The sequence below is a fragment of the Lutjanus erythropterus genome, chromosome 12 (assembly GCF_056507025.1).
Source record: "Lutjanus erythropterus isolate fLutEry1 chromosome 12, fLutEry1.hap2, whole genome shotgun sequence".
In the NCBI taxonomy this organism is placed as follows: domain Eukaryota; kingdom Metazoa; phylum Chordata; class Actinopteri; order Lutjaniformes; family Lutjanidae; genus Lutjanus; species Lutjanus erythropterus.
Genome location: NC_139328.1, coordinates 11,391,901 through 11,407,915, shown reverse-complemented (window position 1 = coordinate 11,407,915; position 16,015 = coordinate 11,391,901). Strand labels below are relative to the sequence as shown.

General features: G+C 39.5%; 1 protein-coding gene across 2 annotated transcripts; it reads right to left on the bottom strand.

Moving 5' to 3' along the window:
* Positions 1-3,134: 3,134 nt before the first annotated feature.
* fam131aa (family with sequence similarity 131 member Aa) lies at positions 3,135-13,525 on the bottom strand. Of its 2 annotated transcripts, none has more exons than XM_084733142.1 (5): positions 13,280-13,525; positions 6,375-6,486; positions 5,363-5,542; positions 4,316-4,453; positions 3,135-4,161 (listed from the first exon to the last, which is right to left on the bottom strand). In XM_084733142.1, the coding sequence occupies exons 2-5, from the start codon at positions 6,463-6,465 to the stop codon at positions 3,572-3,574; spliced, it is 999 nt and encodes a 332-aa protein (XP_084589268.1). In that variant the 5' UTR covers positions 6,466-6,486; positions 13,280-13,525; the 3' UTR covers positions 3,135-3,571. The 2 variants fall into 2 exon arrangements, with proteins under 2 accessions (XP_084589268.1, XP_084589267.1); XM_084733141.1 differs by lacking the exon at positions 13,280-13,525 and adding an exon at positions 7,322-7,637.
* Positions 13,526-16,015: the final 2,490 nt, after the last annotated feature.

The following is a 16,015-nucleotide window of genomic DNA, read 5'->3' as shown; positions in this document are numbered from 1 at the left end:
TTCTTCGTGTCCCATTTTACGTTCTAATAAGGTCTAATAAGGGTCTGATAGCATATAATCTCTATTTTTCATCTAACACAAAGTGTGGCTTGTTATGTCTCATTAGTGTACTGTTGGGTGAATGGTGTTGAATTAGGGTATAGTTGTGTTTGTTTGCTGTCTAATAAAAAACATAATTTCTAGTTTTTGTCTAATTTAATACAAAATATGGCTTGTCGCATCATATTAGTGTACTGTAAAATAAAGTGCAACTTCACTCTTTCCTATTTTATTTTACCACCAAATGTTGTTGTCCACATCAGCCCCCGAAACCTCCCCAATCCAGCTGGGATCTACTGTAAAAAACGACGACAAAGGCAGCTTCCAAAGGTCCATCAAGCTTAGTATACAGGGCTCCAAATAATGATGAAGCACATTGTAATTACCATGAGTATAATTTACTGCACATGTAGCCTTGTTTGGCTTTATAGGGGCTGATTCAATAAGGGCAATGTAGACGATGTGTCAGTCTTGTCACTTGAACTGCCTCCACATGTTTCTGCTATGTGAATTTACTGTGTTTTAATGTGTTTCTAGCATGTTAGAGGAACAACACTTGAGCTGCGAGTGAAAGGAAGATACTGGCTGTTGTACAGAGCACACAAACACACACACACACAGACACACGCACACTCACAGTTATACGCACACATGTATGCGGCCTGTAGATATTAACACCGTGATATGTTACACGTATCTTAATCCAGCCTGGCCTCTAATGCAATGTCGAGAAATGTAACTACTGTATGAAGCACAGCGATAACTCACAAGTTCCAAAAACTGTCGTAGAGCAAAGTGTGTGTGTGAGAGTCCTTGTTACAAATGGATGTAAGTATTTTAGCTTCATGCGACAATTTTTGAGCCATATTTCAATCTTATGTGATATCACCGCAGCTCATTTTTTTTGTCTGTGTATTAACATTTGTGCAACGATTTATTAACGTCTTAACCTTCCGTTTGCATATAGAATGTGAAGTAGTGCTCGCCATATAAGATAACGTATAAGGAGTTAAATGTAGAGAGTGTATAAGCTAATTCGCAGCGTATCTAGTTAAGCAATAAGTCTGTAGTATCTCCCTTTATATGGCACTGGCCTGTATATGCTTTGTACATATGAACATACACGGATGAGATCTACTGTACGTACATGCTATTGTACATAGGAGAATTATGCATTTGAGATCAGAACAGCCATTGTTATTTTTCAGAGGACATGAAATTGTTTTTGTACATGAGTGAATGATTAAATTGAAAAAGAAAAACACCTTTAAAAGATAAGTTTGACAGTTGTGTTTTTTTACTCATAGGATTGGGAAATTTATCAAAATAGTCTTGATATCCTAACATTGTGATATTTGCATCACGGCAAAGGCATGTAACTGACCCGTCCAGTTTTTCTCTTTTCCTCTAAAGGCCACATTCACGCTGCATTCACATGCTCCTCGGATGGATCATTTGCTGAGTTAGGAAACAACATGGACGCTGTATCAGTACATTCAAATTTTGCTTTACCTGACTTTTTTTATTGTGGATAATGCTAATAAACAACTTTTCTAACTAATCCATAGGGGTGTCACATTTTAAATATTAATTCAAAAATCGACGGAACTGAGCTTTTAATTTCAGTAATTGAAATCAAAGGCAGAATTAGTGAGTCTCCCAGCTGACTGGTGAAATAGGTTAGTCTTTTGTTTTTATATTTTAAATAAATTACTTAAATTCAACCATACGGCCTTCTTGTGGCATAAAAAAACTATGGTAGTTATATCACACTTGTTACCACATGGACTTAGACAGTTGTCAGGTCTTAAAACCAGCGATCTGTCAATCATTACAAATCAAAACTCTATAGTCTAACAACGACATAACCATCAGTGCAAAGAAAACAAATGTTTCAACTGAAAATTGATTTGGTTAAAATAGGGCTGCAACTAACGATTATTTCAATAGTCAACTGATCAATTAGTTATTTTCTTGATTAACTGATTAATAATTTTGCCTATAAAATATCAGAAAATTGTAAAAAAAACCCAACATATATGTAAATATATATATATATATATACATATATGTTTTATATATATATATATATATATATATATATATATAGAGAGAGAGAGAGAGAGAGAGATCAGTGTTTCCTGAAGCGTCCTCAACGGTCTTGTTTTGCCCACAATCAAAAAATATTCAGTTTAATATCATAAAGGAGTAAAGAAACCAGAAAACATTTAAATTTAAGAAGCTGCACTGAGAGAATTTTGACTTTTTTTAAAAAATTACTGCAACAATTCATCAATTATCTAAATAGCTGGTGATTAATTTAATAATTTATTAATTATCAATTAATTATCAGATTTGAACAGTATTGTGACCTTAACATCCAAAGTCAAAACTGAATGGTGGATTTGGAGAATCATGACACTCCTACTTATCTTGTTCGAGCTATGTGGACAGAAACTAATAGTTACAACCAAATATCATGTTACAAACTACAACTGATGAAAACATTGATGTGCAGCAAATGCAACGTTTACTCTTGTTCACCATGTTTCTGCATATATGACATCAACAAAATTTACCACCTCTGAGTTGAACAGGTGTTCGTGTGAATTTTCCACATCAAGAGCAAATTTTTCTGGTTATTCCAGCACCACATGTATACAGGAAGTCACATCTATGAACAAGTTAGCGAATGTCAGCAAAACACTAGATAACAAGCTAGCTAACAATTGATGTAGATGAGATAATGATTGATGTTAGCTAGCTAGTTAGCATTTTGCTCACATTAGCTAACTTAACATGTGAGTGTCACTTTTACACGTCCCACATCAACATCTTTTAAACATCTGTCAAATTTTGTTTTCTTTTCAAAGACGGATCAACAGGGGTCCTTGTTTGGGATGTAGGGGGTCCCCAGCAAGGGGTAGAATAGAATATTTAAACTTTTTCACTTTTTTTTGTTTTTTGTTTTTTTTTTGTTTTTGAAATTGGCGGAACAAGTGAAGAAATAGGGTTGATCATTACATTATAGTGATTCCCGACATGTCATATGTAAAGTTTGTGTTGGTGTGCGGGAGAAAAAAAGACAAAATCTCTTTTCAAAAAAACTCATATTTATATATGTAGGACATTCAGACATTCAGTATCAAACATCGCCCAACCCACATGACACAGCATGACCCAGAAAAAACAACACTACAAAATATCCATAGAAAACCAATGCAATAGCAACACATGACTCTTCACAAAAATGTACAAAACTCAGTTTGAACAACAGCTTTACATTCTGGTTGAACTCTCCAGTAAATAAATAAATATATATACTGTTTACAGCAGCGATAAACGGTGAGATCAGTGCATGAAAGGCCTGTAGGATGAGAGACAGAAGGCAGCGAGTGGAGATGAGATGAACAGAGGGAGGACAGGAGGAAGAGGAGGAGGAGGCGGGAGGAGGTTAACAGTGAAAGCAGAATAGATTATGTCATATCCAGAATCAACACGGACTCAAAGAGACATAAAGATGGACAACACATCACATCAAAAACTCTTTCTCCTCCTTCTTCTCTTCTACTTCATCCCTCTCTTCCTCCTCATCAAAGGACGCCACTCCAGAGGAGTGCCGGTCAGAGAAGAAGCTCCGTGGGCTGCAGTGCCACACTCGGACCTCATGAAACACACTGCCTTCCTCCTCTTCGTCCTCCTCGTCCTCCTCTCCAGGAGACTCGGAGTGGGAGGTGGAGTAGCAGGAGTCGAACCTGCTGCTCCTGGCTCGAGGCCTCCACTCGGGCTTGTTGTGGACGCAGACCTCGCTGTGCTGCTCCTGCAAAGGAACCAGCTGCTCCTCGTTACCATCCAGCCTCTCCTCCTCTTCTTCCTCCTCCTCCTCCTCCTCCTCCTCCTCCTCCTCCTCCTCCTCCTCCTCCAGGAAGGGGCTCATGCAGTCGCTGGGTAAAGTAGGTGAATTGGTCTGGGATGAATGTGGGTCATTATGAGACGCAGGCCTGCCACAGAGCAGGCTGCCGCTGCTGGAGCCCAGGGGACTGTCAGAGGGCGGAGCCTCCTCGCCACCATCAACCTCAGGCTGGCTCGGCGCTCCTGTGCCAGGATTGGATGTGGCGGCGTCTGAGGGAGGAGCACAAAGTCAGAACACCTGAGGATGGATGGATAATTGGGGGAGGGGATGGGAAGATGAGGGGTTTTGTCAGTGATGATGCAAAAATTACAATGATGAGTGAAATGAGTTGAAGATGAACAAAATGGCGGTGATTGTGGATACCTGAGCTCTGGGAGGAGAAGGTGCGAGTCTGTCCGTTGGTGTTGGAGTCCTCATCATTGGAGTCTTCCTCCTCGTCATCATCCATGGACGCCCAAGCACGTAGCTTAGCCTCAGCAATGGCAAACTGCTCAGCCACTCCTACAATAGCAGGAGCACACACGTCCAATATATTAATGCAGCAACTTTTTGGGGTTTGTGACACCCTGAACGACCAGTGTGTATGATTTAGTGGCATTTTGCAGTGAGAGTGCAGATTGCTACCAACTGAATACCCCTTGCCTCACCCTCCCCTTCCAAGCATGTATATCTATCTATCTATCTATCTAGCTAGCTATCTAGCTGTTGTCGAAAAGTGTGCCTGTCAGTATTTTCATAATATAATTGGTTGGTTCATGTCTTCATAAGTATACGTTGTTTTACAGGAAGAAAACATGATTAGATTTTGATATAAGAACAGAAGAAATTGATGTTTTGTCTTTTTTTTTTTTTTGACATATATTGTTAAATAGGTGCAGAAAATGTGACCTGGACTTTCATTGATTATCAAAGTAGTTGCTGTCGACTGATTGTTCCAGCTCTCCTTGTCTTTTTTGAAATGCAAGAAAAAGTGTCTTTATCTCGGATGTGAAGAAAAAAGACACACAGCAGACTTTATACTGTTCATGATGCACACTCACTCCAGCATGTACCCTACTTCCCTCCCCCCTCGCTCTCATTCTCTTGATCAAACCACGCCGATGTCACCGGCGCCAGAGAGGATGAGTCACAGCAAAACAACAGGAGCTGATGTACCATTGGTGGGCAGTGAAGTGTTCTGGGAGAGTGTCTAATAGGACACCATCTGCTGCCAAGACAAGCCGTCACCCAAGAGACGGCGCAGTGGGCGGGGCCAACCGCTGACATACAGGAGTTTTAGGGGGATTAGGCGCATGACAGAAGGTGGGAGCCAGCCAGGAGGGGATGCTGGAGCTAAACCGAGCTAAGTAAGAGGACACCAGCTAGTTAGACAAAACATATCCTTGGCTGAAAGGTCACAGATATCAATACCTGCAGCAAACCGAGCCTCCTTCTCTCCTTCAGTCAGGTGGCAGTAGGAGCTGAAGGAGTGGGCGGCCGGCGGCGGGTCCGCAGGTTTGGGCCAGCCTTTCCACTCAATGAGGTGGGCGACCCGGCCCTGAGCCAGGGAGGTGGGCTTGGTCACATGGTCCCTCACCGCCTGAGAGATACCTGGACACAGAGGGAGAGGTGGACGTCAGCGTCTGAAGCTGTGATGAGAAAATTTAAGACATTTAAAGGGTACCTGAACCTGGACCTTGTTTTCCCATGTTTTTGTGTCTAAGGGACTTATGGGGACAACAATTTTTGAAACTGGTCCAGTATTGAGGGAGAGCTCTGCAGCTGCTGAAAGCAAAACTAAGCTAAAACGTAATCCCTCCAGGCAACTGAGCACCGTCCACTAAAAGTTGTTTTTGCCACTGACGGGCTCAGATTGTTGTTCTAAGTCTGTGACAACATTATGTGCGGGATCACTAAAGAGGTAGACCTTTTTTTAAGAGAACTTTTTATTTAACCACAAACAGCTGACATCGGAGAAGCAGCCGAGAGAAACGGCATGTAAAACCAGCACATTTTAACACGTAGCTTTGTTTATTTCAAAGAAACACCCAGAATTTATGATTGTTGGAGCAGTAAACAAATGAGTCAAGACATTTTTGATGAGTTTTATTTTGTTTCTGCCGAGTTTGACTGAAGATGACAGACAATTTTAAAATCACAGTTTTGTAAAGGGAGTTTGGTTAGTTTTGCAAGAGCAATAAAACTGTTATTTCTGGTTAATCAAAAAGAATCATACTGTTTAAAAAAAGTTAGTGATCCTTTCCACAATCTTTTCTGACACAAGAACTTTTAGGGGACTTAGTTTTACTACTGGACCAATTTCAAAAATTGTTGTCTCTATTTTTCACTCAGACACAAAAACATGGGAAAATAGGGTCCAGGTTAAAAATTAGTTACCCTTTAATTAGAGCACACTAAGCACAATAAGTAAAAATGTTTTTACCATTTAAGGAGGATCTGGCAAGTGCTGCAAACTCATGGATGCCGACACTTTTCCTCGAGTCTGCTGGAGATTTTCCTGATTTCGGGATCATTTCACTCTCCTCAAATTTCACCTGCAAGACACAGTTTACATTGAGTAGAGCTGAACAATGTGCAAAAAAAAAAAAGAAAAACAGATTGCAATCATTGTTGCAGATGCTGAAGTATGAGTCACAATTTTAGAGGGAATGATAATTTTTGCAGAAATTTAAAAAGAAAAGATGATTATGTGATTTTTGCTGGGGTCTGTAACAAACATCCATATTTCCTCATGTCTGGAGAAAATGATTTGCAGGTCGGGGGATCAATGCTTCATTTCACATGTTGTGACACATTTAACCTTCCTTAAAAAAACTGCAGGTCCTGTGATTTGGATATTGCACTGTTTTGATAATTTATTAATTGGTTTGAGTATTTTTTTTTAAAGAAAAACGTCAAAATTCTCTCGCTCTAGCTGATTTTCTTGTGTTTTTACTCCCTTATGACCTTTTTCTGATTTTATGGACAAACAACCAATCGATTAAATGATAAAATAATAATCGACAATGAAAATAAGTGTTATTTTCAGACCACAATATTTCAATTAATTATTCAGCCCTATATTCAGCAAAACTTCTTTTTTTTTTCTAACCAGTGCACTGAAATAAAAGCAGAAAATAAGCCTTGTTTTGTCAACATTTGTGTCACATCCAACACATCTCAGCTATTTAAATATTTCCAAACCTAGTTAATGTTTACTTTGCCAATATTTACACTGTTCCAATTTCTGTGAGAAACATCCTAATAGCATCTAAATGAAAAGCTCAAAATCAAACATGAATCACAGGACAAACATACTGACAAACACGCCGCTGTGTTCTTCACGCCAAAATAAATGCTTCACCCCCTGTTAAAAAACACTTTTCCTACCTCTTCCTCTCTTTGTCTGTCCCTCCTCTCCCTACTCCTGGACCTCAGCCTCATGGTGGACATGCAGAGATGTTGCCACGGCGCAGCAGACCAACACAACTAAAAGTCACAGCTTGGGCTCGCTGGTTTAAACCACCGGGCGGACAAACAGCAAACAGCTATGCCCTACATTTACCGCACAGATGCTAAAGCCACGGTAAGCCGGAGAAACCGGTTGGAATGGTTGGGGTTGAGGCAGTTGAGGGCAGTGGTGACAGCCTACATGCAAACATATGGCGCGTGACCAGCTTCCGGTAAGCAGCTCCTGCCAGGCCCGCTCACCCCAAAGCTGCTGATCCCTATTAAGAGTGATAGTGCTACCTAACTAACCCCCTATTCAAAATAAACACACATATGGCTACACACTGAGAAATAAAGGGTTCTTCAGCTTGTCCCCATGGGAGAACTCTTGATTCCTGTAGAACCTTTTATTAAGGTTCCATTTTTGGAGATTCTACCAAAAACTCAACAAAAAGGGTTATACGTAGAACCCACGAAACCCCTCTCTGGGGGTTCCACCAAGAGGATTTTTACCTTCTGAGTGCTAACAAGAACCCACCCAGAATGAGAATCCTTTTAAAGGTTTTATGCTCTACCGAAAAGCCTTTTGTATTCTAAATATTTTACCTTGAGCCAACACAGGGGTTCTACCGAGAACCTTTTTATATTCTAAAGATTTACCTAGTACCCACCACCTAGGGTTCTACAAGAACCCTTTTATATTCCAAAGTCTTTATGTTCTACCAAAACCCCTTTTCTATTCCCAACATTTTACCTAGAACCCACACAGAGGTTCTACTGAGAACCTTTTTACATTCCAAAGATTTACCTGGTACCCACCCATGGGGGATCTATGATCACCAAGTACCCTTTTATATTCCAACCCATGGAGTTCTACTGAGAACCCTTTTATATTCCAATTTATTTTATGTTCTACCAAAACCCCTTTTCTATATTCCTAACATTTTACCTAGAACTCACACTGTAGTTCTACCGAGAACCTTTTTATATTCTAAAGATTTTCCTGGTACCCACCCATGGGGAACCTATGAGAACCCTTTTATATTCCAATTTATTTTATGTTCTACCAGAACCTATGTGGCGGGGGTTCTACCGAGAACCTGTTTATAATCCAAAGGTTTTTTTGTCTTCCAAGGGTTTTATCTAGAAGCTATTCTGAGGGTTCTACTGAAAATCCTTTTATATTTTGGTACAAAGAACCCTTGATGAACGAGTTACAGGATTTCAACAATTCTTAAAGAACTCTTTCTTTCAAGAGGGATTTTTAGATGAAAATCAGTCTTAATGGGTCTGACAAAGAACCCCTTGACGAACTCTTTCTTCATAAAAGTGTTCTTCAGAAGCAAATGGTTCTAGATAGAACCTCAGCCCATCAGGAAAAACCCTTTTGGAACCGTTTTTTTCTAAGAGTGTAGACATATGCCTGCAGTACATGGCAGCAGCTTGTTTTCAGTCAGGTGAGTGTTTCAACAAGCAGGAAACATGTTGCCTAATCACCACTCCGAGCACGTGCATGACTTGACAGATATCCTTAAGCAGATTGACTCCCAAAGACGAGTTAAGAGCTTACGTCGAAGTCAGAAATGACAGTAAATGTATGTCAGGGACACACAGGCAGGTGGGGGACGCTGGCAGGCGGTGATATGAGGGTGCAAACAGCTCTCGCAGCCCCTCAGAAGTGAGCTCCAGCTGCAAAACACACCTGCGAGCACCACAGACGTCACTCATGTTCAACACTGATAAACCCCGCACATGTTCAGCATGAGGAGCTCTGCACGGCTCCCTCCTGAGACTCAGATTTCAGCACCATGGACAGCTCGCTTCTTAAATCATGTTTACAAAATAAGACTAACTTGACAGTTTGGGTTTTTTGAGGTGAGGTTGTATGAGGTCATAGTCAGTGTATTAACTACAGGAGATGGCGGTCGGTGGTAATTAATGTCCTGCTGTGGCCAGGGTCAGCAGCAAAACATCTTTTAGCAACCTAAGAAAATCAATATCAGTTTAAGTGTCTGCTATATTTAGAATATTTTCACTGTTTTACTTTGCTATCAGACAGACTTTTTAGACGGGGCTCCACTGTTGTACTATAAGTCAAATACCACTGTCTCCAAAGCCACCAAACTCCTTTAACAAAAGCAGTAATTTCACCTTGCAGTTGCTTGTCTACCACTGCCTCAATCAGCTAGTTTGTTTGCGTTATTGTGTGACTTTGGTGTTTTAAAAGTTAGTTCAGATTCACCAAAGTCACACAATAACACAAGCAACTAACTGATCAAGGCAGCGGTAGACCAGCGGCTCCCAGGTTCTGCAAGATAAAATTATTGATTTTGCCAGTGGAGTTTGGTTGGTTTGGAGAGAGCAATATTTGGCTTTTATAAAAACAGTTTCCTATAGGAACAGGCTGTCTGACACCGAAATAAAGCAGTAAAAATACTGTAAATATAGTGTACACTTAAAGTGATGTTGACTTTTTCAGGTAGGCCTTATTTTAGGTGTATAAAATACATTTTTGCTGCAGACTCACAGCAGTTCGGTGCTTAGGTTCCTTCACAGATACCCGCACTGCTTCTCCAAATTGGGAGCATGAAATAAACTAACTATGGATAATTACCTCATACAACCACACTTCAAATAATCCAAACTATCCCCTTAATGGCAATCAGCTTTTACTTTGAATTAAATAACAACAAGCACTGTAGGAAATGTGGGTTATTTAAGGTATTATTAGCAGCATTGGTCACCACCTACATACTGTATACTACTTTTCTCTTCCAAACCTCCTAACAAACAAAGCAGTATCCCTCATCACAGTTCTCACATATCTATAAGTTCTGCAAAATACTAGAGTTTTTCCTCTGCATGTTCATGATTGATTTTCTCATGAGGATCATTTCTCGCACCCGGAGAAGCAAAATCACAAAAAAATTAGCATAAATATATGCAGTAGAACATTTTTTTCCCCTCATTTCTATCCAATTAATCCTCCCATGACCTCTGAGATTTATCTTGTGACCCACTGGGGGTCACGACCACTAGGTTGAGAACCACCGCGGTAAACGGTATGTAGGTCACACATGGCAGTGATTTGATTTAAACTTGTGATCTCTGTTCATCTGTTGACGCTGTTCTCTGTTTCAGTGCTGAATAGATTCATCAATTGATGAGTCAACAGATGACAACAACAGTTCTGATAAATTATTAATTTATCAAAGCTCAAGCAAATTCAAGAAAAAATGTCAAATGTTCACTGCTTTCATTTTCATAAAAAGTCCTGTTTTTCTGTTGTAAACTTTTTGATTTTGACTGTTGACTGAACAAAATGAGTCATTTGCATCACAAAAAAATAGGCTAACACTTTGTTTGAAGGGGTGTGCATGAGAGTGACATGACACTGTCATAACCCGTCACGAACATGAAGGAGTCTTTATGAGTAATTATGAATTATATGTCTTTAACTGTCATTGGGTCGATGCAAAGTCAGGGTTAAGGCTCCCAATCAATGTCACATTTACATTAAAAATGACATAACTGACTGAATGACACTTTTATACAGAATCCTTCATGTTCATGACGGGTTTAATACCAGTTTTACACACACACCCTCAAATAAAGTGTTTCCAAATACTGTGATGAATATTTTTCCTATTTTCTAACCTTTATGGACAAAATAATTTAAGAACGATCAACAGATTAATTAATTGATTAGATGAATTTCTGAAACCTCTCTCTTTGATATTTGCCTTTTTCTTTCTTTTCTTTTCTTTTTTTAAACCAGTGCACCTGCACATGATTCGGCCTCTCCGGAGCTGTTAATTGTGTGATGTTGCTTTTAAAAACTCACACTTCAACATGCTGATTAGCAGCCCTCTTCTGCAGCTGACAAATGCCACTAATTGGCATCCGCCCTAAAAAAACAGCCGCATGTGTCGTGCAGCAGCTAGGAACGTGATAATATAATGAATATTGTACTGTGACGATATCTATCATGATATTACATGGTTAATTGTTTTATTTTACTTTATTTTATAAAGGACTTCTACTGAGTGATGCATTGTTTTTGTTTTGCAGTTGCACAAACATAATTCAAACCTTCCTTGTCAAAAACAATTCATGACAGTTGTTTGCACATGATTAGGTCATAGCTGGCTACTCTTATTTTATTTTATTACAGAACAGAATCAGGAGCACTTTAAACTAGGAGGAATTTTTTTAATGAACACAAAATGCTGTAGGGGAGACCTGGGGTGGTAGTAACACTTTTGGTTCAACACTGGTAACTCGGTTGTTTATGATAGATCTCTCAAACTTTGAAACACAGTACCTATATTTGTCTTCTACAAATAAAATTCAGTTGGACATCTACTACACAATCACAGATTATGTGAGTTAGTGTCAGATACAAATAGTTCCTTTGTTACAACCTACCCCACAGCTGGAGTGAACTGTAACACTAGCTGGGGATAGATGTAACAACTAGAGGTAATTTGCTGAATTAAGATCAACACTATCCAATAAATGAACAATTCAAAGAGACGAAAACACTATGTGTGTGTATGTGTGTGGAATGTCTTCCTGAATGTGTCACATAAAGGTTTAATCACTGCCACAGCGGTGACAAGTCTATTTTCCAGAGACAAATTAATTTTGGAATCTTCCATTTGAACTGTGCCACGAGTTACACACATGTTGTTTGTCGATTTAAAACATAATTTTACAAGTCAAGAAAGTCTCAGTTTGTGGTTAGTTTGTCGTAGTTTAGTTTTGTGTTTTGTGCTTTTTTGTGCTTCAGCAGCTAACGTTGGCTTTTGGAGGGAGAACATCGTGATGTCACAGACATGACTTCTGGGTGTGTGGTCTTTGTAATTACGTACCTTCACAGTCTGATATTTCAACAGTTTTACGACAAACTGCGACTGTCTTGACTTGGAAAAATATCTTTTTAATTGACAAACATCATGTGTGATTCGTGGCACAATTCAAACAGGGATAAAAAAAATGATTTCTCATCATAGACTGCAGATCATATTTTTTCCCAAATCAGGTTCCATGGTGGTCCACCGGAAGGGGTATGATGTTATGGTGTTGGCACTCTATGTATTAAAAAATATAAAGTTTATCAGTGCTTGAGCATCTCACTTTTTTGAAACCAGGAAGTGAGTGGTCTTTAGGGTACTAAACCTTTTTATTCTCAAGAAGGAGTGTTTTTAATATCATGACATATTGTATTGTGGGCTTTTTATCGAGATGTTATTGCACCTTGAGTTTTTGCTATCGTTACATCCCTAGTTGTACTGAAGTTGCTTTAAGTCCTTTTTCCTGAGCTGTTTGGATTATTTTGTCCGCTCCCTGCAGAGGCAGACTGCTGTGTGTCTCTTTGACATCAACATACTCATAATAACTAAACAAGATGATGGTCTGACAGCCACAGAGAAGCAGTGATGTGACTTCACAGGCCCAACAAGTGGGATCCAGTCTGACTGCAGCCAAACATGAGTGTGTGTGTATTCTGGTATGAGCGGATGGAGCTGCAGCGCTGATGTTTTTTTGTTTTTTTTTCTGGAAATGGTTTTAATTGAAGCAGCAGAAGCGACACGCTGACGGCTGAATACCACATCATCACCCCGCCATTGATGGGTGCAGGCCTGTAGCCTGCAATTACGGGGAAAATAAGGCACAGAGAGGCGCGGATGGATGCAGCAGCAGCATCAGCACCAGCAGCAGAATCGGGTCTCCTGGCAACCTCTGAAGTCTCCATCTGCATACCAATAGGTCCCCCATACCTGCAGCGGATAAACACCGCGGTGATGCCGAGAGCCCCCCCTGCCCTCTCCGTGCAGCTGCAAAGAAGCTCTCTGCGGCGGCTTGTTATTGTTTCTCCTCTCGGTAGGCACCTACCTGGAGGTCTGACCGCGGCGGCTCATGATGTTAATGCGCTTTAATTGTCTCCAATCCGATCAACAGATGACACCGCGCCGTCCGTCCTCCCGCTGCAGCGCCTGCAGAGGATCATTAACGCCGCGCAAACATGCTCCTAACTCCAGCATCAGGTCTCCAGCACCATTTGTTGCTCGGTATATGGGTTACACAGCCTGTCCAAATGTCTCCCGATGGCAAGCGTCATCAACGCAAGGCGGTGTCACATCCTATCCACCCTCCTCCACCTCCTCCTCCTCCTCCTCCTCATGCAGCCAAGATCAAGATACAGTAACCCGTAGCTCTGGCCCCTAAAGAGCACTGCAGCTGATTTCCACTTGTTTTTATTATATATATCAGCCCAAACATCCGCAGTCATTTGTACAGGTAAACAACAGGGTGGACGTGCGCCTCATGCTTCATGGAAATTCACTGCAGCAGTCTGATGTCAAAAAAACACTGCACAGATCCAAAAATCACGTTGTGATAAAAAAAAAAAAAAAAGACTTCCATCAGGCCAGTCTGACCCTATTTATCCAGACATGTAGTCCGCATTATAACACAGCAAGAGACTTATTTTGAAAATAAAAACAAACACACACAAGCCAAAGATTAAAATCAACAAATCTGCAGCACCAAAGCCCCTTTTTCTCTGCGTGTGACTGCTGGTTTGCTGAAGTGCAAATAAGTTTTAGGTAAAACTGTACTTCAACTTCCCCTATCAGCATGAAAAAGTAAACTATATTAACATGTAATAAATAGTTTCTAACATGCTATATTGTTGTTATAAAGATATGCCATTTCAAGTTTTTATTTTGAAGAACTTCTGTGTAGAAACACCTCATTTTATCTATATCTATATCTGTACCAATATATGTTGTTGCACCTATATGCAAACTTGTTTTAAAAAAAGATTATGATGCAGCATTTTTTTTATTTATATTCTGTGTATTTGATCATTCTTCTATATTTTGCCCATTTTTCTAGATTTCTGTTTTTCTATTTATAGTTATTTATAATTACTAAAAACACCAGTGAAAGTTGACTGTTTCAGTGCTGTGACATCATTTTGGAGAATAATGATTATTGTTAAACTGTAAAATATCCTGCCTTCATTATATATCTTTGTCACAAGTGTTAACCATTTTTGAGCAATCACTGCAAAAAAATGTGCGTTTATGTATATATTCTTTATTCTGTATAAAGAATACTGGCCAGTAAATCAATTTTTTTTTACTCCCTATTATTGGTATCAGTTATAGTTGTTAACAAATATGTTAATAAATACTTAAATCTGCTTACAACTACATTATAGTGTATAAACTAATTATTAAATGTGTATATACTGTTTATAAATGCTAACAATGGTGGGTTAAACTAAAGTGTACAGTGACAATTACATTACAGTGTAGTTTTGTGTCAAAGTCTAATTTCAAGGCCTCTATTTTTCACTTATTTTGTTTACATGGAACATGTTTTTAAATAATTTTGTGATAAAATCGAATACAACAAACTAAGAAGGCCAGAGTCCAGAATAAAAGAAATGATTGTATCTGGGACATTAATGCTTAAATGATTTCAATAGACTATATCAGGGTTTTTCACGGTGGAAGGCGGGCCTCCCCAGAGGGGCTCCCAACAGTTTCATGGGAGGCTCAGTAGAAGGACGTGAAAAAGTATTACATCAGTTATCAAAAAGAGATCAGCCAGAATAACCTAAATGTGTCTGATTTGGTTTAAAGGGACAATTCAGAGATACAGTATTGGGATTTTTTTAAATGTTTTTTCTCACTTTCCCAGAGTCAGAAACTAGTGAAGGCATTTGGACAGAACTTTTTAAATAACTTTGGTGCAGTCTGAAGTTGTGTCAAACAGCAATATCAGGCCGTCTTGGCCCAACTGTTGAGTGTCTGTGGGATCAAATAACACAATCATGATCCATCCAGGAATTGAGAGAAACCAAGCAAATAAAAGCGTGTGGGCGCCTTTTTCCGAGGTTCGTCTGTGGGATGGCCCACAGCGTCAGACTCAGAAAACCTCTGGACTATAGACACAACAAACTATTTTGATAATTGAGTCATTTATCAAACAAAAATGCCAGACATTTCTCTCAAATGGGAATCTTTGCTCATTTAGGTTTTGGACTAAATTTGAACTTGTGCTAGACACTTGTGTTGGACATTTTTCACTTTCTCCTGATATTTTACACACTGAAATAGGGGATGCACAATAATATGGGCACATCATCAGTATCTGCCAATGAAGACTGTAACATGAACATGAAATATGATCGGCCCAAAATGAACATTTCTGCTGATATAACAAGCCGATAAAACGACGCTTTAATTATGCATGTGACACATTTTAAGTGTCCAAAACAAAAATGCAAAGTTGTTTGCAATAATTGCTCTGAGTTGGTGATGCAAAGAGCCAAACCACATTCCTTCAGCATTTAATCACCTATCTTAAGAGCTGTCATCCTAATCATTATGACAACTTTGTGAAGAACAAAGAAGTTTATCTTCAGTCTTCAGGTGCCAGTAAAAAAAAAACCCACTGCCAGCAGTAATTTTCTTATTTTGCCCAGTGAATATGTACATGTTGATAAGCTTTGTCCTTTATGTCTGCATCAGTCAGTGGGCCATCATGATAAGAGTAGATATAATAATATGTTAATTGAGAGTTAGAAAATAGGCATCCTACGCTGAACAATATGAA

Excerpts from the sequence above, each read along its gene's own strand:
- fam131aa (XM_084733141.1), bottom strand. The coding sequence starts at position 7,384 with ATGTCCACCATGAGGCTGAGGTCCAGGAGTAGGGAGAGGAGGGACAGA. Across the intron at positions 5,543-6,374 it reads TGCCAGATCCTCCTTAAATG|GTATCTCTCAGGCGGTGAGG; the intron begins GTAAAAACATTT and ends CTCTGTGTCCAG. Across the intron at positions 4,454-5,362 it reads GGAGGCTCGGTTTGCTGCAG|GAGTGGCTGAGCAGTTTGCC; the intron begins GTATTGATATCT and ends CTGCTATTGTAG.